Source organism: Nyctibius grandis, chromosome 6 (assembly GCF_013368605.1).
Source record: "Nyctibius grandis isolate bNycGra1 chromosome 6, bNycGra1.pri, whole genome shotgun sequence".
Classification (NCBI taxonomy): Eukaryota; Metazoa; Chordata; class Aves; order Nyctibiiformes; family Nyctibiidae; genus Nyctibius; species Nyctibius grandis.
This window is the reverse complement of record NC_090663.1, coordinates 6,315,479-6,343,477: the sequence shown is the minus strand read 5'-3', so window position 1 is coordinate 6,343,477 and position 27,999 is coordinate 6,315,479. Positions and strand designations below refer to the sequence as shown.

General features: G+C 46.6%; 1 protein-coding gene across 2 annotated transcripts; it reads left to right on the top strand.

The window, feature by feature from the left end:
- The first annotated feature begins 9 nt into the window (after positions 1 to 9).
- SMYD1 (SET and MYND domain containing 1) lies at positions 10 to 27,998 on the top strand. 2 transcript variants are annotated; one of them, XM_068402747.1, is made up of 10 exons: positions 10 to 463; positions 10,810 to 10,986; positions 11,638 to 11,851; positions 14,160 to 14,290; positions 16,226 to 16,264; positions 19,174 to 19,366; positions 22,752 to 22,844; positions 24,036 to 24,199; positions 25,745 to 25,913; positions 27,566 to 27,998. In XM_068402747.1, the coding sequence occupies exons 1-10, from the start codon at positions 327 to 329 to the stop codon at positions 27,722 to 27,724; spliced, it is 1,476 nt and encodes a 491-aa protein (XP_068258848.1). In that variant the 5' UTR covers positions 10 to 326; the 3' UTR covers positions 27,725 to 27,998. The 2 variants fall into 2 exon arrangements, with proteins under 2 accessions (XP_068258848.1, XP_068258849.1); XM_068402748.1 differs by lacking the exon at positions 16,226 to 16,264.
- The last annotated feature ends 1 nt before the right edge of the window (position 27,999 follows it).

The following is a 27,999-nucleotide window of genomic DNA, read 5'->3' as shown; positions in this document are numbered from 1 at the left end:
ATTAACCCGAGTCGTAACATATACAACTGCTTGTGGCTGGGAGAAACAATTCCAAACGTGGTTTTCAGAGAGGGGTTTCCTAATGAAGCCGAAGTCCCAGCCCTGTGCCTTCCCTGCGTAGGTCGGCGATATTGCGCAGAGGATCTTCGCCTCCTGCCTCTCCTGCTCCCACCCCCTCGCCCTCCTATGGGAAACGGTGCGGCCAGGGGTGGGGGGAGGCCAGCTCTTTTATAAGTGTGGTCTTGCAGCAAGTCGGAGTTGACAGGAGTGACGGGAGTTTTGGCTCGCTCTGAGATACCCACCTCCCAAGCCTTGGGGTCCCTGGGATGACCAAAGGGGGAATGGAGTCAGTTGAAGTGTTCACGTCTGAAGGCAAAGGCAGGGGCTTGAAAGCGCGGAAGGAATTCTTGCCTGGGGATGTCATCTTTGCGGAGCCAGCCTACGCTGCCGTGGTTTTTGATAGGTAAGAGAAAAGCACTTCTAAGACACAGACTGAAAGTCATCTCGATATAAAATTTAATCTGGCCAGATGGGTAAAAGTTTGAAAGTGTCTGGACAGCATCAGAGAAGGGTGCGATGGGAAGTCAGCAGCATTTCTGTAAAGATGCACTCACAGCTTACAGTGAACGCCCTTCCCGGGGCTCACATCAGCTTTTTTACTTTTAATATGGTGCAATCTGTTTCCAGGATGTGATCTTGCAAGGTGCTCGGTGCCGTCAGCTTTTACCATGTGGTGAAAGTTGTGTGTGTTCAGTGCCTCACAAAACCGGACCCATGTTACTCTGGTGAACTGCCAGAAGTTAGTGTCATTCAGGTACAGCAACCTCAGAGTGACTTTGCTGAAGCCTCCCATGTATAATGTGTGATAAAAGTGAGTTACCTTGTGCTCTGCTCACGTGTACCACCTCCCAGCTGTACATGCAGCTTCATCGCCCGCTGCCTTCAAACTAGAAGCTAGCGGGGATCTGTGAGTGATGCTGTTTCTGTTAAAGTGATTTTATATGTCTAGCTAGCCAATTTAACTGGAGACAAATTTCTGCTTTCACTCTTGCACGAGGCTGGTTTTAAATTTTTGTTCACACAGATGTAGCCAGAAACTGAATTCTGGTGCAAAAGCATTTTTCTTTTCTGCTGCTTGTTTCAAGGACGAACAACATGCAATCAGCCTGCACTGCCGATGTGGCTGGTAGGTGCCCAGTTCTGCCCTTCAGATCAGTGGAACCTTCACTTAACTACTCTGAAAGCTAAAAGACACAAAGAACCAATTTCTATGTTAATCTCCCATGGGATAAATCTAGAATAAAGCCTCAGACATGAATGGAATTTGTTCAGCCTTATAATGTGCTAACTGAGAACAGAATTTGGCCTGAACTTTTAAACTGAGGAGCTAGATGTCAGCTGAAAGTTTCATCCTGACCTGAGGAAATTTGTGAGCCTTCTTCAAGGGCATCTAGTGAGTCCTGAGATTAAACTTTTTGCCCAAACTGCCAGTGACTTTATGAATATTCTGCAAATAGGGTGATGAGTGATTGTGCCTAGCTGAGCTTTCCCTGATTGAATCAGCTCTGTTAACGAAGTGTGGGGTGCAAGCAGAGCTCATGCTGTTGTTTTAATCCCGGTCATCTTGTAGCTGAAGCTGATTTGTGCTACTGTGTGATCTGGTGACAGCAGAGAATTGAGGATTAAATGGGCAGAGCAGGAAATAAGTTTTTTTCTTTCATTCACTTTTTCCTTGCCCCTGTACTGTCAGTGGGTGAACATGTTTATGAATCTTTACAATAGCAGCAATGACACTTTTTAGTTTTGCATTTTAATATGTCATTGCAAGACCTCACATTAAAAATGTCACTTTTTATTTTAAAATGTTAAGTTCTTGAATTCTTAACCCTAAGTTCAATTACAGTAGTTAGTGACAAAACCATCTCTCCTTGATGTGTCCTTCTAGCTCTCGTACTTCACTTATGTCACTAGCTGTGAGTCTTGCTGTGATATTGTTTGCTTCGGAAGTGCCTGTAGACAATGATTTCTCCCATATGCCATATTAAAAATACTAATTATCCTTTAAACAATTGAAAACATTTTGCCTTTTGATTGCTGGTTGAGAATTTTGTTTCTTCTATGTAAAATATTGCGAGCATCATGCATAGAGTAGAGCTGCCCATGTTGAAGAGTTACAACTTCACTGCATTTTCAAATGTCACTTGTGTAACGTGAGATAAGGGGAGAAACTATCACCACATCACCTTTTAGACAGCGGGCTGTATCTTAGGCTCAGGTTTCCAACAGAAAACCTCAGATGGGGAGAGATGTGCTTCCCTCCCTCCCCAGGCTGGGTTTGTTTAGCTCCCAGAGGGCAGGTCCAGACATTGAGCAGCAAGGGGGTAAGGTAAACACATCCCTTCTCTGCGACTGGAGAGGATGAGGATGGCTTCAGTCATTCTTAGCTCTTGGCTTCTTCGTGCTGGTGTGCGATAATAATGGACTTTTACTCTCCCATGGTGCATTTTGTCCCAAAGCACTTCAAGTCAGCCTCTTCTCCTGGGCAACTAGCGACAGGACAAGAGGACACAGCCTCAAGCTTCGCCAGTGGAGGTTCAGGTTGGACATCAGGAAGAATTTCTTCTCAGAAAGGGTTATTAGCCATTGGAATGGGCTGCCCAGGGAGGTGGTGGAGTCACCATCTCTGGATGTGTTTAAGAAAAGACTGGACATGGCACTTAGTGCCATGGTCTAGTTGACAGGGTGTGTCAGGGCAACGGTTGGACTCGATGATCCCAGAGGTCTCTTCCAACCTGGTTGATTCTGTGATTCTGTGATTCTGTATACACATTAGTGGTGAAATGCATTCCCAAAATCTCTGAAGCAGGCAGTGCCGACAAAATGCTTGTTGATTAGTGCTTGGCAGGGGATAACCTGGGCCTGAGATACAATGGCAACATGTGTTTTTCTTGTGAAAACTGCCCTGATGCTTTTCCTACACACACAGGGATTAGGTTTTCAAGGTCCCTTCTACCGCTGTCCCAGGGTATTCAATTGCATAAAACTCCATTGAATTGATTGCTGTCAAAGAAGGGTAGCCTGGATCCTTGTAGGACCTGCAAGAATAAACCCACACTAGGTGGCTGGTTTTGCCCTGGAAGAACTGCTGTTGCCTCTGCATGAACGAAGAGGCCAATGAAGAGACATGGGTTTTTCCTTTACACATGTATAGGTCCTAAAATTGATGTTGAGTCTACACTTGCATAGCAGAAGTCTACCTTTCATGCTCTGAGAAACTATCAGAAGCACAAACCTCTGTGCCCCAACTGTACAGGGATCTAGGGAGCCTGAACAACTCATCTTGGCACCCGGTGCTAGGTGCTCACAGCAGAAAGTGTGGCTACGCTACATTTTGGGCTTAAATGATGCAAAAGCCTTTCTCTATATATTGATGTGAAGAACTGCTAAAGTAATTTGGACCTGAGGCTGTCACCCAACTGCACTGTATGAATGTCTTTCTTTCAGTAGGAGGCTGAGTTTGAGGTGGTGTTGAGAGTTTTGTTTTGCCAGGAAAAGGAGAAATGTTTTCTTTGACAAAACTCTATAATCAGCCATCGTACTCTGAGCAAGTAAGATCCATCAGTTTAACTGGACCAACCTACAGGGTGATGTGATGGCTTGTCCAGCAATATGCTTTGAGACTTACCTTGCAGATTAAGACACTGAAAACTAATGTCTGTGATAAGTGTCTGCAGAGAGCTAAGGGCGGGATTCAGTTGCCATAGGTGTTTAGTGTCATTTGAGATGCCCCTGGGTGTCTGAGGTGTCCTCTTAGGGCTGACAGGTACAAAACAGGATTTATGAGAATCAGGCCTCCTCTCAGGCCAGATGGGTGTCCCCGCAGAGCCTAAAATAACCCTAGGCTCCTATGTCCAGGCAAGTGAAGCCAGCCCTAAGTGCCCGTTACAGTCAGTGGAGCACTATAATGTGCACTGAATACAGACACCTACCTTTGAGCTGAATGGCTTTCCAGACCACACTGAGTGTTTTGATGGGATCTCTACTGAGGATACAGATGAGCACATGTAGGTGTCCAAATCTGCAACTGCATCCCACCCTGGAAGCCCCTGAAGGTCACAGGGACCCTGGAGGTCCCTGAAGTCATTAAGGCTGGCGAGGGCTTGTACTCTTCAACCCAATGATGGTCATGTGAGCAGCAGTTTCTTAGCCAGTGCCAGAGATTTTTAGTCCAAAGTTACATAAAACGCAAAGTGAAGCTAAAGAAGGTTCCTATGGACATCAGCCAGATCATAGTTTCTTAGATTTTAAGGCCAGGCTGTGACTCACAAGGCTAACCCTGCTCATTGCAGGGGGGTTGGACTAGGCGACCTTTAAAAGTCCCTTCCAACCCAAACTATTCTGTGATTCTATAACCTTTTGCTTAACACACTTGTTACCTGGCATTGATTCCTGCATTAAGCCTGTTACTTCTACCTGCACTAGAGCAGACTGTTTAGGGACACAGTGAATACTGATTGAAAGGAAGTGCAGAACTCAGTGTGGTCTCCAGTATTTTGCTGTGTGGATAAAGCGCAGACACAGTCTCTGATCTGTGTCTGAATCAGCCTTGCTGTTATCAGCTGAAATAGCACTCAGAAAACACCAGTGTCAGGCCCACTTTGCCCTAAAATAGATGCAGAAGGTTGAAAATATATCTTCTCAAGGAATTATTTGCCTTTGTTGGGGTCATTTTTTGATTTGCAAAGCCCCTGTGCATTCCCCACTGGCATTACCTCTTACTGAAGCTTGCTCTAGTGCTCTGCTTTTGTGTTGGGGTTTAATCCTGCCCTCCCTCTTCACGTTCTCTTTGAAGAGCCCAGGACTCCTTTCCTCACAGGCACCTTCAGGACGATGGCATTCCCATTGCCTGGGCTCAATGTACAGTATGTGACCTTCTCCTCTGGCATGTCCCTTGGCTCTCAAGCCTGTAAGAGTTTACATTTCCTACAGGCATGGGGATGCCTGATATATCTCTGTCAACCTTCATCAGGAGAAGGTTTGCTCTTTAACCAGTGGAGTTTGAGAGGCAGTAGTCAAGGCAAACAGTGTCATGTGGTAGAAAGGCAAGATCACCTGAAGGTCTGCTTGATGAGTGATTTGCAAGTTGCTAAAAACTTGAGCTCATGCAATTTTTGCACTCCTTTTTGATGTATGAAGCAGGCCCAAAAGCATTTTCCAAGGGGAAGTTCCATTATTGTAGGTGGGATGACCCAGAGATATAAGAAATGCAAAATTTTCCATAACAGTATGTTTCTGGAAAGGTTATGGAAGTAAATTCTTTGAGCTGATACCAGTGACAACTGAAAGCTAATGTGATCATATTCACATTGTTTAAAATTTTCTGGGGTTTGATTTTTTATTATTATCTCTTTTGTTCAAAAGCTTAAATAAAATCTGGGAGAAAACCTAGCTTTTTTTAAAGGAAACCACACCCACACCTCTCTAAAAAGAGGCTGAGAAAGCTTGTAATGAAAGACTAAAAATAAAATAGTCTAAAATTAGTCTAAAATAAATCCTTCACTCAAATCAGACAAACTAGGATGTGTCATCCCTGACATTTTAAAGGTAAAAGTACCAAGTTCCTATCCCCTTTTTTAAAGGAGCAAAACTATCCTTATGCTAATAATTGACCATTATAGGTATCCGCAGTAGAAGCCAGCTATTGAATACCTCCCATTTCTTTTCACTGCCAAAAGGGTAGGTGTGTTTCCTTAGGCTGTTGTGTTTAATGAAGTGTTACAGCCTCTGCTTTGAAAGGCAAGTGGACTTTGCCTACATCTTAGGCTATTCTTGTGCCATCCTCTGTAGGATGTTAAGGAGAGAGGTGCCTAGCCAGCCAATAATAAATATGAAGCAGGTGGACTTAGGTGTAAATTAGGTCATCTGTGTGTGTCATCTGTCATGTACAGAATAGAATAAACACATGTTAAATAGTTCGTGAGCGTCTCACCATGTCCATTAGCTATTCAATGAAATCCTCCTTTTATTCGTTTGCACTACAGCCATCGCACCTTGCTTTTCCAGATCAGTGAATGAGATGCTGTGGGTGCTGGATGGGAAATGGTTGGCAGATGTTTGAGTCATGCATGTCTCAGAAATGAGGTTAATATATTTCCTATGGCAGTGCTCAGCCCTCTGTCCTGGCAGGTCCAACAGATTATAATCCATCTGAATCCAGTCCAAGAAGTCACAAGAGCTATTAGTTTCTTCTGCTTTCACTGAGAGCCATGCTTGTGGGAGCCATGGTTTAGTTGACAGTGCTTTGTCACCTCTTGCATTTTGTGACTCTAGCTGCTTCCAGGATTAGTAGTAGTTGTGCATCTCATCTACATAACATCAGAGCTCATGAGTTCCTGAGAGTTCAGCTCAGTTGACACTTGGATGAGAAGCCAAGGAAACCTGAGGCTCCCAAGAAAGTAATTTAGTGAGTCAGTTCAGTGGCACCTGTCCTCCAAGTCAGTCCTAAACCTCTGACCTGGCAGGGCTTGGATGGGCTGGAGAAGTCACTGTGCTAATGAAGATCCTGCGTTTGGGCAGGATGAAAAAGAGAAGTTCTCACTATGTGTGGAAGATGGCAGTGAATGAATGGCTGGAGGTCACCCCTGAGGCCATGGTGTACATAGACACAGCAGAAAGCAGCTGTATTGTCCCCGTGTAAAAGCAAGAGAAGCCAATCACTGAGTCTGTAAGGGTTCAAATCTCCAGGGCTCCTGGGTAGGTGCCATACATCTCCCCAGGAATCTTCAGTGCTGCCTGGTCAAGCAGCATCCTGACCACGCAGGCATGGGCTGCTCTCTCTACAGGGAGAGGAAGCTCCATCTGGGCCACTTGGAGCCTTTTCAAGTTGTGATAAAGACTTTCTAGGCCAGACAGAGAAGGCTTTACAGATCGGTGATTTCCACAGGCTGAGAACTTGGGTTTAACCTCAGGCTGCTCCCCCTGTCCTTGGGGGACCTTAACCATTGCAGAGAGGATAACAGGGGAGACTGTGGACCATTGCAAGCCTTTGATGTCCTTGGTGTTGTCTATCTCCAGGACAGATGGTATCAGAGCCTGTCGTAAGGTCCACTCCTGGGACCAAGGGAGAGCTCCACTTTGCCACCCCTATTTGGGGCGTCCGGCTCTGAGCACCTCTGGGACGGCAGGAGTTTGCAGGACTGCCTGGAGGCACCTGGAGATTCAGGTGCTTGCAGGGTCAGGCAGTGCTCGAGCAATGTTTCTTGAAGATTTAGGCAATAGATCTCAAATACCCGTGTCTTCTCATTTTTTTACTGCACCAAGAGTTGAGCCCAAGCCTCCGTAGTCCTAGTAACGCAGGTTGTCAATAAATGCAGGCTTCTTTTAAAGCATCTCTGAGCACGGAGGATCGCGTGAGGGTTTTGGGAGATGCGATATTTCTTATACCTGCCAGTGGGATTACCTATGAGGAATTGTGTCTGCAGTTTCAGTACCACATGAACTGTTTCTTTGCTTCCTCAGGAAGTCTTGTATAACTTTCATTTCTGCATCTCCTCAGAAACGAGGGCTTTCCAGGGCTGGCGGTAAGTTCCACCAGCCAGGTTTGCTTTGGAAGCCCTGGGCACCCTGTGTGATAAACAGCAAAATGCAAAGCCAACATTTCAGTATTTTTCTGTTCTCAGAGAGAGCGCTTGGGTGAGACAAGCCCCTGTTTGAGGACTCGCATTTTGCTGCACTGTATTCTCCTCTGACCGGTCATTCCTCTTTACAGGGAAACGTCTTTAACTGCCTTTTCACTTTGTGACTGCCCTCAAAGGGTGCAGGGGGCAGGAGGGAGCCCCATTCCCTGCACAATATATCTCCCCGTGCTTCCCGGCACGACACAACCACGCAGGTTTTATCAGCTCTCTGCCTCTCCTTTGCCTTACAAGGAGTGTAATCTCTCTTGCACCTCTCTGCCCCCCTGACTTGACAGCTGACAGAGCACAGCCTCGCATTTCTCACCAGCTCCCACCTCTTTCATTTGACTTAATGGAGTTGGCTGCATCCCCCTTCCCGGACACGTGCTCCCCCTGCTCCATCCCAGACGCTTACCTTGCGTCAGGCTCCCTCCCATGCACCGGCACTGCTCACTGTCATTTTCCAAACCTCATTTTCACACATGGTTTTGTCTACTGCGGGTTGTCCTGCTTTAAATCAATGGCCCTCTGCTTTAAATCAGGGGACCTCTTCATCCTGCAAGAGCCAAGGCACAAGGTGGGTTGTGTCAGCAGCTCACCCAAAACTGCCAGAGGAATGAAAGTGCATTTTAAGTGTTCTATGATAGATATAAATATGCATATGTATGTTTTTATATATATCTGTAGAGTGAAGAGGCAGGACAGTCTTGTGGCTGGGGACTCTGGAGCTGTGGGTCTGATTCCCACCTGTGGCACAGCCTCCTCATGTGATCATCAGTAAATTTTTTATTTCCTCATGCCTCAGTTTCCCCACTGTGGGCTGTGTGTGATGATAATGTTCCCTTAGCAATGAAGCCTCTGTGGTCAGTGAGTGTTTTGCAATGAGGAGAACCTCCCTCCTGGGACCAGCAGTGTCTTAAGTGATGGGGACGGGAATTGAAATTCTCCTGTACTGTCAAGCCTGGCTGGAGGCAGAGGTGAAGTCGGCAGTTGCCTGGAGAAGCAGATTGGGGCACCAAATCAGGCAGTGAAAAGCATTCTCTAGCAGCAAGGGGAATCACAGAATCACAGAAAGTCCCAAAGTTGTTAAGGCAGGAGACCAAAGTGTCCTTGCCTCCTTGTCAGTGAATTAAGTCCTAGGAGCAAGCAGCTGGACATGTGGAAGGGGTACGTGGGGGAGGTTTCCCCTTGGTCTGGCACCCTGGAAACTCTTGGAAGGTGGACATGAGGTTAGAATTCTTCATCAGTATCCTCTGATGCATTCCTCCCCCCGGCCTTTGTTATAGTTACATGCATAGAGTTGTAGGATGCTTCTTGGAAATCCTGTTTTGAAACCTCCCAAAGAAGAAACCTGCTCCTTTTGAAAGGTGTTTCCCAGTTATCCCATGACAGTCTAACTCACAGTAACCTCTTGGCTAGTTAAACGACAGAGCCAGGAGCAGGAATAGCTGGTGATCGGCTCTTACTGCTGCTGGCACCAGAGAAAGACACGTCAGGCTTTTGAATTTGGAGGAGAAATCTGCATAGCTAGCCCATCTGCAGGAAGGCTTTAAGTGTCCTCAAGAGCACAGCGCTAAAGCTGACACCAGACTAAACAGGAAGGACTTCATGCCCTGATAGCAGAGCACATCCCACATCAGGCACTGTGCTCATTATATTTAATGTTTAACAACAACCCCATGGGTGGCATATTCTGGGCCACTGACCAGCAGTAAATCATTGACGTTCTCACCTCAGCAGCATACCAGCCTATGAAGATAAAATATCCCCTAGATTTATTAATAAAATCTTATGGTGGTCATAAATCCAAGTACTGCTCCCTAAGCTTGTCATTACAGCCCGCCCATCCCATGTCCTACCCCAGCCAGTGCTCCTGCGAGCTCTTGAGAGTTCACCTTTCCTCTGTCTTCAGCGGTTTGGTGTTCCTTGTCCATCCCTGGGCAGCTGAAAATCCATTTGTGCCTTGGCATTCATACTTGGGGGTCTGCTGAATGGCTGGGAACCTTCCCTGGTCCCTCAGACCTTCACTAATGCATGGTAAGATTCTGTCTGGAGTCAGTGGGACCAGGAGAGCCCCAAACCCACCTGGTCTGGGGCTCTGTGCTGCTGTCTCCTGATGGTGGACGGCCAGGAGACATGTACCATGACTGAAGTAAAGAGGAGAAGACATAAACCACTCTGTGATGAGAAGATCTACCTTGAAGGAGGCAGTTTTCTTGGTTTCCTCATGTGATTTCCAACACAATGCCACAATTGCCAAGTGCAATGCTTTCAGTACAGCTGCGCCTTTGGCCCAGTGGCAAAAAGAAGTGACAAGCAAAGCTGCTTTGTAATCCATGGAAACATATCTTGGTATCAAGCAGTACAAACACAGGGCTTCCCTATGCAACCACTTTAATCTATCAGTCTTCTTCACTGTGATACACCCCTGGTCTGCTCACTAGCAGAGCATTTCTGATGTATATTTTTATCCCCACAGAGTGCCTGTGCCTAAGGAAAGCTTAGGAGAGCAGTTAGGATGGCTCAGAGTCATGCTCCCATTTGGTCCCTCTCACCCAATGTTTTCCTAAGTCTCTTGAGCATGGTGGTGGCCCATGTGGGGCCCAGGAGAGCCTTAATGCTCAGGAGGTGTTTCACTTCAGCCAAATGCAGAGGCTTTGCAGGCAGGTGAAGCTCTCAGGCTGGGTCCTTGCCTTCACATTCTTCTTCATGTTTGCCTGAGCTACAGACTCATTAGGCATCTGCTTTCTGCTCAGCAAATGGGTGGCTGGTGCTTCAGCATGGGCCAGACAGAAAATGAAAACAGACTGAAAATCCTCTTAACAGTGGCAGTGCTGAGGAGGAGCAGATGAGCTGCAGACAAGAGGGCTGAGAGCTGGGGAATGCTTTATTGCTGTCCTCCTTTAAACACAATATTTGTCTCTTTGGCGTAGCCAAACAGAAAAGCAACAGCACTGGGCAAGCACAGAAGGGTTAAGCTGGGTGAGAAGTTTCTCCATCCTCCCAAAAAATCTCAAGGGGTCCATCCTTAGTAGGTGTGGGGAGCCCAGGGACACAAAGCTGGCAGAACCCTTGCTGGTTGGAGCTGACTCTTCACCAAGGTATGAGCCAACGGGTCCTTCTGTCCTTCCAGCCTGACGCACCTCATCTGTCACACCTGCTTCAAACGGCAGGAGAGGCTCCACCGCTGTGGCCAGTGCAAGTTTGCCTACTACTGCGACCGGACCTGCCAGAGAGCGGCTTGGGTGAACCACAAAAACGAGTGCTCCGCCATCAAGAAGCATGGCAAGGCACCCACCGAAAACATCAGGTGAGAGCTGGGCCCCAGGGGCTGAGCTGTCAGCCTGGGGACAGTGGGAGAGGACAGGGCATCCCTCCAAAGGGTGGTGAGGAAGAGCTGGGTGGCCTGATTTGGATGGGGTGGAGGTGGGAGCTGGTTTGGGAAAGGCCAGGAGCATCCTGAGCTGATGGGATGGGGACCTGGAGGAGCATCTGGGGTGCGATGGAGTTGTGTGCCAGCCCCAAAAATTCTACCACAGCTGAGCATGATGAAGCAAACCTGCCTGGGGTGGTTTAGGAGGTGTGGGAAAGCAGGGAGATAGTGGTAGCGGCGATGGGCTGTTCCCAAGTTTGCCTATGGGATACATTGATTTGGATTCACATCCTGGCTCCATCATAAGAAAATGAGAGGAATCCCCAAGGAAATGAGAGGGGTTGTGGAGGGCGGGGGACCTGGGGGTCTGTAGCACTTCTCCAGATGAGAACATAGATGCAGGGGCAAACCCCTGCGTCTCCCTTTCCTTCAAAAGCCCCAGCCATCAGCCATCAGCCATCCAACGCTGAGCTTGTCTTAGTCTGTCTGCACACAATTTCCCACCCCTTAAATGAATTTAGATGGTCCTTCGGTCCCTCTCCTTGCACTGGGCGGTGGTGCTAACACCTGGGGCTCTCTCCTGGCCAGGCTGGCTGCTCGCATCATGTGGAAGATAGAGAGGGAAGGCAGCGGGCTGGCAGAGGGCTGCCTGGTCTCCATCGATGACCTGCAAAACCATGTTGACACCTTGAGCGAAGAGGAGAAGAAGGAGCTCCGTGCCGATGTGGAGAGCTTCCTCGAGTTTTGGCCGCCCCAGAACCAGCAGTTCGGCATGCAGTACATCTCCCACGTGCTAGGAGTGGTACGTCGGAGTGGTGGGAGAGCAAACAGGGGGCTGCTTTTAATGCCAGCTCCCCAGAGAAAGTCTCCAGCTGGCCTGAGTTGAGGACTGAGTTCATCCCTCTCTTGCCCTTAAGAGGCCATAGCGGTTGGGATAGCTGAGACTGGCATTTGCTGCAGGCAGTTTGAATACTGCCCATTCCCCATCTGCATCGCTTCTGCCCTGACATGGGGAAACTGAGGCACGGCAAGGGCAAGGTCTGAAACCTTTTATCTGTCCAAACATGCAGGCAAGGGGCTCGCTCAACTGTAGGTGTTGCATTGTCATCACAATTCCCACTCTCTGCACCTCAGGGAGCTAAGAAAGCCTATTTAGATCTATTTTTAGTAAATATACGTAGAATATATTTGAAGAAACAGAACTATTTTAATATATGGATTGATGTCTATTACATATTTTATGCATTAGATTTTTACATATATATATATAAAAATAGGTAAAATATACTAAATATATTTAATAATATCCATTCCTAACTTGTTACGTACAAATTTGTGTTCTCAGCGTAGCAGGGAGGGAAGTTCCCAGAAGCCAGTTCAGACTGAGCTGCTCTGCGCCCAGTCCTGGCACAAGTCAGTGCATCTCGAGCTGCACTAACCCCTCAGCTACCAACACTGCCTGAGGGGCCAGGGCGAGCTGAGCCTAGACACACGCTCTGCTCACATCTCTGCTGATGGCTGATGTGGCAGAGAAGTCGGCTTTGCCAGTCCTAGCCCAGGGAGGGGACACAGCATCCTTTGGTACCCACCCCACAAAGAAAATCCGGTCCACTGGGCGCAGGGAGACCTGTGTACTAGTGACCGACATAACTTGCCCATGCAGAAGTAAGGAAGTACAGGTAAAGTACAGAATAGGTTAAGAAAGGAAATAGAACTATTAACAGAGTAAAATAATTAGCAGTGAGTTAATTATTTCCTTTGGTATATCCTATAGCATTTTTTCTTTGCAAATATTTCCTTTGTTTATGTTTGTGGCTAAAACCTGTTCCATTCATATGTGATAATAATGTACCATATAGAAAAGTGTAATAATTTATTCTTGGCATATATGTCACCCAAAAGTAGTCATTCTGAGAACTGTCCAGGACACAGAATCACAGAATCAATCAGGTTGGAAGAGACCTCAAGGATCATCGAGTCCAACCGTTGCCCTTACACCACCCTGTCAACTAGACCATGGCACTAAGTGCCATGTCCAGTCTTTTCTTAAACACATCCAGAGATGCTGACTCCACCACCTCCCTGGGCAGCCCATTCCAATGTCTAATAACCCTTTCTGAAAAGAAATTCTTCCTGATGTCCAACCTGAACCTCCCCTGGCAAAGCTTGAGGCTGTGTCCTCTTGTCCTATCGCTAGTTGCCCAGGAGAAGAGGCCAACTCCCACTTCACTACAACCTCCCTTCAGGTAGTTGTAGACTGCAATAAGGTCACCTTGGACCCTCCTCTTCTCCAGGCTAAACAATCCCAGCTCCCTCAGCCGTTCCTCGTAGGTCAGACCCTCCAGACCCTTCACCAGCTTGGTTGCCCTCCTCTGCACTCGCTCCAACACCTCAACAACTTTCTTGAAGTGCGGGGCCCAGAACTGAACACAGTACTCAAGATGCGGCCTCACCAGTGCCGAGTACAGAGGGACGATCACTTCCCTAGACCAGCTGGCTACACTATTCCTAATAGAGGCCAGGATGCCATTGGCCTTCTTGGACCCGTAACAAAGAGTAGTCATTGGTTTTTATAAGCTCTGTGGGCCAACCAGCAAACGTGACCAGGCTGAATGCCGCTCTCAAGCTTAATTTCTAATTGATACCTGTTTTAATAAGCATGAACTTTGCTTTCTGTCTAGGCTCTGCTTAAATTGCCTCAAATTCATTTTCCTATGACCTTTTTCTGACTTATTTGCAGGAAGCGAATATAAGGAAACCAATACATAGTCAAACCAAATTTATCTTAGACATCCCAAATGAATAAACAGCAAATATTCCTCAGCATTTATTCAGCTTTGCTCTGAGTTGGTCCACCTGCATGAGTCCTGCATTGCCTCTTTTCTGATGTTTTATCCCAACTAAAGATGCTGTTTCTACAGTTACTTTCTGCAGTAATCTCCTAGGCACTTCTCCTTTCTCTTAAAGTTTGGAGATGGGATGCTGGAGAAATGCCTCTCCTAAAGCACCAGCGGGAACTAGAAATCCTGAATGTGCTTGGAATGAGGATTAAGGGGATTCTTGGAATGAGAATCCCTTAATGCTTCTTCCTGCTTGTGTTTTGGGACTAGATCAACTGCAACGGCTTTACCCTCAGTGACCAAAGAGGACTGCAGGCTGTTGGTGTTGGAATCTTCCCCAACCTCTGCCAGGCCAACCATGACTGCTGGCCCAACTGTACTGTCATCTTCAACAACGGCAAGTGAGTGGGTGTTTCTTTCCTTGGGTGTAGCAGGGATGCATCCTAATGGGCAACTCAGGAGATTCAGCTGACCCCACAGTGTCAGATCCCTGCCCCAGAAAATCTATTCATTCTTGTTTCCTTCTCTAGCTCAGGGAAAAAAAAAATCAGGATTTTCTTTCTAAAGAGGAGCTGTTTTCTCTCTCATTATTGTTATTTTCAAAATTATCATCTGATGCACTAAACACATACACAAGGTTTGACCCTAAATCCAGTGAACCAGCAAAAAATTTTTCCCTGGTTTCTGTGAGTTTTGAAATCAGACTCAAAATAGGCAGTTAAAATACTAAGTAGCTTCCTGGATCACCCCTTTTATTAAGGCTTTATTTATAAATACCTAAGGAAAAATGAATAAGGTTGATAAGGTTAATAAATTATTAAAGATTATACCAAGTCCGCAGTCCAAGAGTTTCTCATAACCGAAGCTTGAAGTCAGCTGTGTATCACTATCTGCTGATGTGTTTATAACCATCCCTAACACAAACCCTCATCTTTGTGAGAGTGTACCATCTCTATTAACCACTGATTAATTCTTTAGCAACGGGATCTTAATGACAATTGTGACTGTTCTCTGCAAACTGAGTCATGTGCGAGCGCAGGATGCCCTAAGCTGCTGGGCATTCCCTGTTCCCACTCAAGTCCTATAAGAAAACCTCTGCGGGACACGTGAGATGGAAAGAGATTAAGTGGGAAATGCAGGGATGTTTCAGCAGAGCTGGGAGTGGAGGCTGCTGCTCTCAGTGCTTGGGGAAGCTGCGGGAGGGATGCTCTGCTCTTCCCAGCCTCCTCCCAGGCCAGAACAGGTATAAACGGCTGCTGATCCAGCAAGTTGCATTATGTGCAAGACATTAACTGTGGGAAACTGCTTGCCAAAACCTGCACAGCCACAGTATTTAATCCAAATTTTCCTCTAGGTTTTAAGATTTTAAGATTCCATGTTCACCAAACTTCAGTGCTATAAGTTGACCCCCCAGCCTCCCCTTCTTTAACTAACACATTGCTTGTGCACTCCAGTTCTTGCTGCTGGTTTTACCTGGTAAAACTATACTAGTGTTTATCAAGCAGCTGTTAAATGAGCAAAGAGAAAATGAAACTGCGTTTGGATGAGCACCTTGGTGGGAAATAGAGTCTGATCCAAAGTCAGATTGGAGTCTGTGCTCTGATATCCAGTTGCCCTGGATCAGAGCCATAGTGGGATGATGGAGAGCCTCTCCAACCAGCCTGGGAAGTGGAGGAGGTGACTAGCAGTGATGATAGCAACCCTGAAGTCTGAGTTTCTGGGTGGTAGGTAGAGGAATGGCATTTTGTTTGCCTGGCAGATTATCAAAGCTCCCACATGTATCCTGTAACTGAATTTAAACTTGACCATTTGGTTATTGGCCAGGTAAACTATGAAGGTTTCTTGTCTTTCTGTGGAAACCTGATTGTAAGCCCCTGTTGTGGGAACAGAGCTCTCTATCAGCACTCAAGGCACAACAGCGGACTTGAGGATCCACTAAACTCATCACACACAGCACAGTCATCGTTACTGATATCCCAGTCTGATTTCCATTTCAAGCTATGTTTTAGAGAGCACGACTACTGATGTCGGTGGCCATTTGTGTGCAGAGAACTCACCCCATTGCGCCTGCCAAATGTCAGAGGCAGGATTTGGTCACCTCCTGGCCGAGAACACTCCTAAAATCCCATTGCCAGAACAGCTCTCCCCTAAATCCTCCATGGCCCAGTGATGGGCAATTTGGTTACATAGCAAAAGCAGAGCTCTACATGCAGCGAGACATGAGCCAGGTGCGGGGACCCCCCTTACCCCCTGTCCTGATGCTCTGCACTGTGTACCCATTTTTTTCGTTGTACTTGTAACCTGTGTAAACTGCAGATGTTTGTTTTGTCTTTCAGTCATGAGGCTGTAAGATCAATGTTCCACACACAGATGAGGTGGGTCGGTCTTGAAAGCATCCTCGTTCCCCTTGCCCTGTACCCCTCATGCCCGGTGTTTAATGGAAAAGCTGCAAACAGCCCTGAGGGGCTCCCTCTGGTTGCAGAAAATTTCACTTTCCCTGTTCTCTGAACTCCTCCCCTGTGTAAAGCCCCACTAAACCCAAACCTCACTTAACTCTGCATTTTGTAGTAAATTAAAATGATAGTGGTAGTACTGTGCCTGTCTCCCCCACGGTAAATTCCTCCCCTGCCTTCCCACCCTCTCCCTTGGCTTCCTCCCTGTCAGTATTTCCCCTCTCCACGTCTCATTTCTCCTCCTCTTACTACTGCAAGAGTATGAAAGTCAGAACAAGGTCTTGCTAATCTTATACAGCCCAAAATAAAACCTTGCGTATTAGGAGATGAGAAATGATTGCATTACTGACATACTAAATAGTCCACGTTTCTTCTGCAACAAACAGTGCCCGTTGAACACGTTGACTACAGTAGCAATACCATGAGATGTAGGTTTCATCCTTTTTTATCATAATACCCAATTAATGTTTTACCTTTTAATGATGCCGCTGTTACCTGATCCAAACTAAAGAAATCACTAAAATGTATGCAAAAAAAGAGAGAGGTTCTCTGCTTATCTCACTGTGCTTGGTATATTATAGTCAGTCCTGCTAAAGGGACACTGTTGTCTTTAAACTTTGATTTCAAGCAAACACGCAATTTCCTCAAATAAGACATGAAATATTTTTGAAGTGGTCTTTTTAACCATTGATGCTTACTTGGCGCCTTATAGATAGGACCATACAAACAGGCGAATGAGTTTCAATTGTGATTAGAGTTGCTATTTTGGGGCAATTCCTTCTAGGGAAGCCCCTTGGTTCTTGGGGCAACACTGGGGAAAGAGCACAGGACAAGCTCGGTGGGGTGCTCTTGGCTGACAGTGTCTCTTTAACTACAGCGTTTAAAATATGCCATGTGTTTCCAGGCTGATCCCAAACGCTATCAATCCCCTCCACTCAAGGGATGGCTGCTTAAAATATACCTATGGTGCTTAGGCTATCAGGGGCATCATAAAAGTCAGAGGCTTGATTTTGCTTCTCTGGTTGCATGACTCACTTTAACAAAGATCCCGTTAAGTGTCAACGAGAATGTTTATATGTGTAAACCTTTCTGATGGGAATTGCTCCTTTTCATGCACTTTCCCCTGGAGTAGTGGGTTGCACCTTTCTCTGGCTGGCATTTTCCTGTGGTTGTGATGTAACTAATAGCTACCCTTCGTGATGATGGCATGTTTAGTGATAAATTTAGTATGAAATATGTTGTTGGTAAGATCTAACACCTAGAGAAGGTCAAGACCAGCCTCGGAGAGTAATTTTCACAGTAGCTTTAGCACAGCTGAAAGGCTCAGAGCTATGCCCCTGGTGCTGAGAGCTTGTAACGGGAATTACAAGGGGATCACAAGGGAATTACAAGGAAATGACAATCCCCTTTGCAGAAATATGATCACACAGAAAAACTCATGTCAGAAAAAGTCATGTCCTCCCCAAAAGACTTACTTTTAATGCACCTGGTAAGACCTTTGGGTTGCCTTTGATGAGACCTTCATTGGGTCCGGTCTAAAGTCCCTTGTGTTCAGGTGGGAGTCAGCAGGTCCCCCCCAGGTCCATCTTGTAGCAGGCATGTACATCAAACACGTTGTTGAGCTCAACAGGAGGATGATCAAGGCACATGCTACTCATGGTGAGGAGTCCCAGGACTGATGCACCACACTATAGTACAACAGTAGGGTGGGAGCTCAGACCATGGAACTGGCTTCATTTTGATAACCCGTAAGTATGCCTCGCTGCAAAAATATGTTTAACCAACTAACCAGTCTGAGCAGAGAGCCCAAGGTCACCGGTCTCAAGCGATTTATTTCTAACTGTGGGTAGAGTCACTAGTAGATGGTGGGGTAGATGGGTACAAAATCACCACCTTACGATTGGTATTTGATGGAGGTTTTTCCCACTCTGGCCAAATTCTTCAGCCAGTTGTGACTGTCCAGCCCCTGTGAGTGAGAGATGGCCCAGAGTAACTGGGAGACGTAGCTTTCAGAGTGAAACAGTAAGAGAATAGTTTTGAGTGTCCATGTTATTTAAGACCTTTTGCAGGGAAAGACATGAGTGAATGGCAGGTGCAGAGATCTGGCTTTCCAAAAGCCTGTCATTAAGGATTTGCTGTGGATTTTGGTTTAGTAACAGAGACTGGCCATTTCCATGTGTTTGATATTAGCAATATGAGATCAAATGGGCTATATAAAAAATACACTATTTCCAGAGAATCGTTTCTAAGCCTTTACGTAGATATGCATGAACAGGGTGAGGGCAACTGTAACCCAGCACCCAGAGGGAATTTGTCTTAACTTGGCAGAGTGAAAACGATACTGAAAGCAAGACAGCTCAGGATCTGGGAGTCTAGCCAGGGATGTGTGGGTAGCATGCAAAGCAGTACTTAAAAAAAGACCCAAAGCCCAAACTCAGCATTTTTGAAGGCTTGTTGGGTATTCCTGATCTCAGGGGTTTCTTCTGGTGAGATCTCCTGCAACATAATACAAGTTTATGTCTAGCTTCAGCCCCCATCTGGATAAAGTAATGGAGCCGTAATCAGTTTATAGCTCAGACCCTTACGTACCCCTGCCAGGGATTTGCAGAGGGGCAGGAGAAACTGGTATGACTGTGTTTTTACTCTGTATTCATTTAACCAACCTGCTGCCCATCTCTGCGTCGCCTCCCTGAAGGGCTAAGGCAGTACCTTAGGGCAAGGGCTCACGTCTGCAAGGCAGGAGCAGGTCACAGGGTTTGTCCCTGACAGGTCTATGGCTGCACCTTTGCTTCTGCTGCTTCTCCAAGTCCACTTCTTTCCTTTGCTCTTAGGATCGAGCTGCGGGCACTGAGCAAGATTTCTCCAGGGGACGAGCTGACTGTTTCCTACGTGGATTTCCTCAACTTGAGCGAGGAGCGGCGGAAGCAGCTGAAGAAGCAATATTACTTCGACTGCGCCTGCGAGCACTGCAAGAAACAGATCAAGGATGACCTGATGCTGGCGGTGAAGGAGGGGGAAGGCAAGGTATGGTTAGTGTTGCTGTGTCCAAACCCAGAGGTGGCTGTGTCTCCTCCACCAAAGGCATCTGTGTGTCTCTGTGACTGTGGCTCCTCAGCGCAGGGATGCTCTCGATAGCAACACAGACAGATTTTGGCAGAAGCCTGACTGACCAATGTAAAAAATGAGAACAGAACTGAGCCTTGATTGAGCACAACACCAATTCAAGCTCACCATGCAAGGCCAGTTTAATCCCTATTACGCAACGTATGTGCAGTTTTTAACTTTAAAAAGCCCACAAAAGTTGCGTTTAACTCTAACTTAACAGTCTGTCAACAGGCAGAGCGTAAAATATTGGAAAATTAGGTCTAGAGCTGAGAAAAATTATGGCATTTAGATTGTGGGGTTTTTTTGGAGGAACTGAAAGGGAATCAAAGTTTTGAACAGCAGAGAGGAAAATGTGTTGCAGGTGATTCATGGTGACAGGACTCACCAGAGCTGCTGAAGCTGTACAGTTTGTAAAACATGTACCATCACTTTGGTTCCAGGAAGGTGGGAAGCCTGAACTTCCAGTCCCTGCTTGCAAAGACCTGTAACATGGAATTTGTACCATCGCTTGACATTTGTGCATGGTTGCTGTGGGCAGACTGACTGTGAAGTATTGACATTTTTGACCATTCATTTTTAAGTAATCTGTGCTTTCCTTAGAGGTCTCACAAGTCATTGAGTGGGAGGGTGTAAGGCTGTTTCTTGCTGTCGGCAGTGGGATGTGTTGCTTGGCCAGAAGCTCCAGTTTATGAGCATGCTCGTAGCTCTAAGAGTTTCTTTTTGGTTCCTCTACCCAAGGGTATAATTGCTCATATTCTTTTCCCTCTGTGGCAGTGTTAGCTTAAGGGGTTTCTACTCCTGCAAGCTTTACAAAGCGTATAAGGGAAGACAAGGCAAGGCAGGGCAAGAGCCTGTTAATGTATTATCAAGTCATTGATCTGCACTATTGAGCAGTCATGTAACAAACCAGACAGTACAGCTCAGGGGCTGATGTGGGGCAGGACCAAACAGCAAAGGTGGGATGAGGAACCATGACCTCTTAGACCAGCACTGCCACCAGGAGAGGCCCATGGAGCTGCACCTTCCTGGGAACGAGTACAAACCCCTCAGCCTCCAGCTCAGCACAGTCACCAGAAAGCCAAGGTCAGTCCCGTGACTTCTTCCATATAGGTGGCAGTCAGGAAAGGCTGGATATTGCAGAGCAAAAGTCTCTCCTTGAGCAAGGTTTGGAGAAACAGGATCAAATTGATATCAGGGAGCTCCCATGGGAAGCAGGACACAGGGCTAGACGAAACCCTTTGCTTGGGTTCCCCACTAGTGCAAAAGACCCTGCTGTATAATCCCATTACTAAATTGTGAAGCTTCATGTTAAAGCTAATCCTGACTACTGAAACTCCCTGCTTCTGATGTAAAGCTGTTCCAAAGCTCAGTCCTTTGATGCAGAAACATTTTCATCTGACTTTCTGTAAAAGTATTTTAAAAAACTTCCTCCAGTGGATGGCATAAAAAGATCTCAGCTCTCATTCAATGCCTGCTACCAAGCCTTGACCGAGCAGTGAGATGCGCCGTGCCCTTTTCATGAGCGTTAGAGGTGCTCTGCAGCATGCATCGGGAAGACATACACTTTTGGGTAAAAGTCCTCCACAATCTGAAGTGCTTGTATAGAAAAAACCTGTAACTATGCAAGGCGCATGATTTCAGCTATTAAAAATACACTCCATCCACAGACAATAAGTATCCAGAGTGACCTCACCCGCAGAGCACGTCTGCTCACCGCCAGCTGTATCGCGTTTTCTGAATTCAGGCTCACTTGCCTGAGAGCAGCAACGCTCACAGCTGCGTGGAAAAAGCACTATGAATACATGCGAGATTGACAGCTTGCACCCTCAACAGCTGCTCTGACCTCCAGTCCTTCACCCCTTCCAAACAGCAGCAAAGTTCCCATTGTTTATAACGGCAACAGGCTTAGGGGTCTAGTAAATGCAAGAGAGGGTTTTTATTAGACAAAGCTGCTGTGGAAGTGCTGGTTAACGTACCTATTCTGGGAGTCTTTACTCAGACAGCATAGCAGTGTGATTTGCACTGACGTTAACATTGCCTTTGAATGAGCTCTGTGCAGTAGGACACCCTGCAAGCTGCTCAAACAGCTGCCAAAATCTGATTAGCCTTGATAGCTTCAGTCTAATAATATAGAGTAATAAACCGTAACACATACACACATATCCAGAAATAGATGGGGGGTATACGGCTCCGAAAAGCTACTGGTTTTCTTTCCATACTAAACCTTCAACTACTTGAATTTCACAGATTCCTCAAAAATCTGATTGACCAGGTGTGGGAGAAAGACAATGGGACAGTCCCACAGTTCTCACTCCAAATCTTTGTGTCCTTCGTTGCAACGTTGGGTCTTTGCTTTTGATCCACTCCCAGAGGTCCTGCCTGGCTGCTGGGCACGTGCCTGTGGTCTGGCTCTGTTGTGTGTCTCCAGACTGAGATCTTCCTGCAAGCTCCTGGAGCCATGCGGTTGTGGGCTGATTTCAGATTTCCCACGTACGAAAAGGAAGGTCGTGATAACTAGAATAGTTTGAAAATGCAAATTTGAAAGGCTCAGAAAAGTGGAAGATGATAAATGATGGTGCTGGATATAATAATGTTATATTTCAGCAATAAACGGAGGGAGAGGAAGCAGATAATTAGGAGCTGGTTAGTGTTTTGTCAGGAATGCCTAGATGTGCATCATGCCTTCAAATACACGGTGAATCCAAACCTGTTTGAGGTGTGTGGGAGAACAAATTTTACTTTCTGGATGCAGCTGAAATCAGAGGTCAACCATCTTATGCTGTTTGGGCCTAATGACAGCATTTCTTAGAGTAGGTAAAATTTAGTCATCTTTCCTATCCTTTTCCACCCATCTCTCTTTCAAGGGCCTTGTTTCTCTCAGACAGCTTCACTTGGAGCACCTGATACACACCAGCTGGTGGCTTTCACAGCCTCTTTGGCGTCTCATGAGATCTCCCAGTTGCAGGGTCAATTCTGTCCCTTTTCCAGAGGAGAGGAGTGGGGCGAAGAGTCGAGGAACCTGGTTATGCATGCCAGATGTACATGACCATGATCCTGATGAGAAATGCTCTTGCTGAAATCATCGGGAGCTTCACCTCTCAACTTGGTAGTAGAACCATTTCAGCAGGTCTGAGGAGGCCTGAAATATACAGCCAGTGGTAGGAAAGTAGCAAGTGATGTGGGAAGGATCTCACTTGACTGATCTGGGTTCCCAGACTGTGGAACAAGCATCCCTTCAAGCAAGGTATTTTGGCATGTGTCAGGCAGTGCGTTTTCCTCATGGTTTTCCTAACATTGTCCCCAGCCCTCTGCAGAGACGGTGAAGGAGGTCATCCAGTTCTCCAAGGACACGCTGGAGAAGATCAACAAGGCCCGCATGGAGGGACTTTACCATGAAGTGAGTCCTGGTACTTTTGCTCTTTTGCTCTATACGCACTGCCAGGGAAAGCAGGTCTTGTCCCTCTCCATGTCAATTATTTAAGGATGAAACAACCCCCTGCTGCTATAACCTGAATATCCCCACGTGCCTCCTGCCCTCTTGTCAGATCAAATTGCAAAAGCTGTCATTGGTTTCTGCCCTCCATAAAGCATCAACAACATCCCAGCCTGGTCTCTGTTGTAGTGATGATACAAGGAGATATAAGTGGCTTCCAGCACCTCTGATTGTCACAGGTGTTGAACCAAAGGCCTCCTGGGCAAAAAACAAGTTACAGGGCAAGTGTCATGCATCATCCCTGCCAGACAGCCTCATAAAAAGGAGGACAGTGGGTTTGGGAGACAAACAGAGCAGTTGGGAGACTCACCGCAAACACTGAGCCATGGGCTATGTTTGCCTGTGTTGATCTCTTCTTCACCTCCTGGCTCCTGTGTGTTGCTCATTTGTTGGGTGCTGAGAACGGGTGTGTGATGTGGGAGACCCACATCCCACCTGGAGCACAGGTCAAAAGGGGGAGAGAGCTCAAGTCACTTCTTCCTTTCTTCCTCTTTTGCTGACCCAGGAAACATTTAATTGTTCTCTTCAGAGTGTAACAGCTTCAGGAAAACACTCCAAGTTGACTAACAGCCTCCAGGTTTGAACTTACTTTGGGAAAAGGCTGAAGCCCCCCAGAGCAGAGATCTGGACGTTGGGTCATGGCTAGGTGCACCCATGGCACAGCCAAGCAGACAGGTGTGGGACAGTGCAGCTGCATGTCTCCAGCCTCATGGGGTCATTAAGAGCATTCATTGCATCAAGTGTTTGTACGAGGTTGGGTGGATGGTGTTGGGGTGTATGAGTCCTGTAGGCACTTGGGCTCTGATAACACCCAACATCCTGAGGTCCTTATTCTCCTGAACAGTAGACATCACTTTTTCCTCACCAGTTTTAGGAACGTAACCCTGGGAGAGGAAGATTTGAGCACCAATTATTTTGCTAGGCTGATGTTTCTCAACAAATACAAGCATAACCCATCTTCCTCAGCATTCATGGAGGCTGACTTGGCCTCTAGGACTGTTATGGATCATGCAACACACAGGGCTTTGTTGTGCCAGCTTTGGAGCCAAAGGTGCTCTGACTTTTGCTTCCTCTCCCTGTTTCCCCCGGACACAGGTTGTGAAGCTGTGCCGTGAGTGCCTGAAGAAACAGGAGCCTGTGCTGGGGGACACGAACATCTACCTCCTGAGGATCCTCAGCATTGCTTCCGAGGTGCTCTCCTACCTCCAGATGTTTGAGGAAGCAGCTGACTACGCCAAGAGGATGGTGGATGGCTACCTGTATGTCTATGCCCTATGTCTGGCAGCTCTCTGTGGTTGTACAATGTCAGGCAGCATGTTACAGGAATAATTTTCTTAGTCTGCTCCCACCAGGGCAGCGGTGCTGGCATTCAGATCGGGACCTGATTATATCACCAGACCCCTCCTAAATGCACAAGAGCTCCCAAACACCTTGATTTACTAAACTGTAACTGGCAAATGGTTTGGGTACATCTTCCATTAGCCTCTTCTTTTTGTCTCAGAAGCATCTCAGGTCTGCCCTGGTAGCAAGACACAGAACCTGGGTGCAGGACAGAGAGGCTGTCACTGCAGGAGATGGGCTGTTCCTCTGCACCCCGCAGGAAGGGAAAGTTGCAGAGAAAAGAGAAACTGTGTCAAATGGTTGTCACTCAAGATATCCCTTCACTTTTGAATAATACATAGATTTTTCTCTTGGGTAACTAGGATGCACAAGTCCTGTGGTAAAAGCTCAGTGAGAATAAAGAAATTCAGGCTTAGTTCACATAGATCCAGGACAAATCTCATAGTAAAAATGATGTACTTTATTATTACTGAGGTTTTACTACAGGACTGGTGAGTATTAAAGAGAAAAAAAAAAGTAATGGAAACCATAGAGAAGAGAGAAAAGGCCATTTTGTCGTCTCATTCACCCTCCTGCTGAGAGTGTCTCATACCCATTACTTGTCTTTTTGGTCAGTTTTACCCCAAAAGGCCTGTGATATTTTGTTCTTTTTCAGAGGGGTGACACAGTCACCTCCCTGGCTTGCAAGTCTGACAAGCCACTTCATGTCCCAGCCCTGGCACTGAGCTAGTTGAATGATGCAGAGGAAATTGCTTCCCCTCCCTGTTCCTCAGTTCTTCAGTCCAGAGTGAGGAATGCAGTAATTTCTTTCCTTGCTTTAAGATCTGCCAATTCAATATGCCAACAAAGCCCTTTAAGGCATGTTTTCAGGTCAGTCCAAGCAGCTTCTAACTCTACCTGTGCTTCTAAAGTTGGTTGTAGAGGCCAGGATTCATCTTGCCCACCTGGGCTACTGACCAGAGGGGAGTGATCTTACAGTCCCTGGAGGCAAGGATGCATCTCCAGGGAATGAGATGAACATTTCTGGAGTTTCTGGAACCACGCATTTCTCTCCTCGCTTTGAATGAGAAGCTGGTGGTTGTTACATTCTCAATTTAGGCACTTCATTAAGCATCTGAAGTTAAGTTGGTGCTGTCTGGGCTGTAGGGTCAGATCTGGGTTTTGTTTGTGCCAAAATAATGTGGAATGACAGAGCTTGGCATTCGCCAACCCAGGTCTCCAACTTTCCCCGTTCACAGGTCATCCATCCTTTTTTACAACAACTCATGCCCTTGTATAACTCGTGTCCTCGTGTAACTCCTGCCTGCCCCTTTCTAAGCAGGGCTGCACATTTCAGTGGCACTGAATGCAACAGGCTCTTCGCTTGAGTAAACAGTCTGCTCTTTGGCAAACATATCACATCACTAACAAACATTTGGGAACCCAGATCTTTCCTGAACTAAAGTTACTTGATGTTTTTCCAGGAAAATATACCATCCCAACAATGCACAGCTGGGGATGGCCGTGATGCGGGCAGGAGTGACTCACTGGCATGCTGGTCTCATTGAAGCTGGGCATGGCTTGATCTGTAAAGCCTATGCCATTCTCCTGATAACCCATGGACCTTCCCACCCAATTACCAAAGACCTGGAGGTAGGTGTCATCTCCTGTGTTGTCTCTGCTGTCTGTCTGGGCAAAATTACATTCAAGCTGTAGAAACAACCCACCTGTAAGAGCTGAGAGATGCATCAAGTACTGGCTGCTGCTTACTAGCGCTGTGGTTTTCTCTAGATTATGTCACAGTCTGCTGGGAAATGCATGTCCCTTCCCATGGGAAATTTTTGTACCTGAAAAATAGCTCTTATCCTGCACCAGGACATACATTAAAAATGGACACTGAGCCCCTGAATCTTCTTTGAAACTGCTGGGTCCAAGACAGAGCATCCCATTGTTCAGCCTGATTTCTCTGCTCCCGGGTGGATGGCATTACAATTTGACTACACCAAATTACTTATGGTGGATGTTCCCAATTTGCCAACAGATTTTCTTTATCGGTGTCCGTTCTTTAATTGCCACTCTCCAGTCCTTCTAATCTGCAATGTATTTTTTCCTCAGATGACTGCTAGGTTTATTTCTAGCTTAGGGTCAAGAGCTGCAGATCCCAGGGAATTACATCTGCTCAGCTATGATGAACTATATACGACTGCAGCTGGGGATCTGTCATTTCTTTAGCCTTTGACTCACCTGATGTGACCTGTTGGCTTTACAGCATTCTCCTTTATTATCCAAAAAAACAGTGCAATACCAAATGAAATCCTTTATTGATGTCTTAGTCCCTATTACAGCAGAGCTGTAACCTTTATTAGTGCAATTTTATATCATCAGAAAAATGAGTATCTAGTACCTAAAGCCAAACTGTCTGTTGACTGTTTCCCTATATATAGCAGAGGGTGAGAGCCCAGCACCTCCATTTCTGTATTTCCCCTCCCGCTTACTTTACACACAGAATCACAGAATGGTTAAGGGTTGGAAGGGACCTCTGGAGATCTTTAGGAGAAAAATAGTGGATATACAGCACGTGCTTATCTCTGTGCTCTGTCGAATAAATTCACAGACAGGTGTAAAAAGATTTCCTAAAATCCCTTCTGAGCCTTTGCCATAATGCAGCACTAGGAATGACTCTGATCACGGTGAATCCTGGGATGCAACCGTGATGATATCAAAGAGGATGCAACCGTGATGATATCAAAGAGGGGCTGAGCATCTCTCTCTTCTTCCCCTGCCACCTCCCACATGAGGTGACCCCCACCCTGGTGATGGGTCACACCAGGGGTCAGACCCAGCAGAGAGGAAAATGTGTTGCAGGTGATTCATGGTGACAGGACTCACCAGAGCTGCTGAAGCTGTACAGTTTGTGAAACATGTACCATCACTTTGGCTCCAGGAAGATGGGAAGCCCCAGGACGTGAATGAGAAGTGCACTCACTCTCTGGCTCTGCATAGCATCTCCTGCATCAGGTTTAGGAGCATGAGGCTTCCCAGCAGCCTGCAGAAGAGCTGGGTGCAGGAAAGGCTGATGCCTTCTTCATCTTCACAGTACACAGGCAACCAGGTTTGAGAAAGTAACTGGATATCTGTGTCCAGTCAGCTTTGACCCTGCTGGTGGGACACCTAGATTAAGTTACATCAGTCATTACATGGCTTAGGACACCCCTGAAGGACAGTTCCTGTTTTTAGGTGGTGCGTTATTCACTTGCTTCGAGAACCCCTGCGTCACAGGCTTTGTAACCTGTCGTGTCCCTCAGGTCATGCGTGTCCAGACGGAGATGGAGCTGCGCATGTTCCAGCAGAATGAGTTCATGTATTACAAGATGAGGGAAGCTGCCCTTAAAAACCAAAAGATTCAAGTCATGCCTGAACCCAGCAATGAGACCTCACCGAGCCTCTTCCACAAGAAGGAATAAACCCTGAGCTTGACACAAATTCACACCCGTGGGATAACATCGCCTGTGGCACCTCCAGACGTGGGGAATGTGATATAGGAATGCGATATATCCATAAGGATTGTTTCCAGTGGCAGCAGTCTGAGAGCATGGACCTGCTGGCAGAGAGTCCTGAAAAATCTTCCGAGGGCTCAAAGCAGAAGAATTCTTGGCAGAAACAACATCCTTTTTCTACCACAAGCATTAAAAATTGAAGCAAAAAAAAAAAGCTGTTATAAAATTATTTACATTTTTAT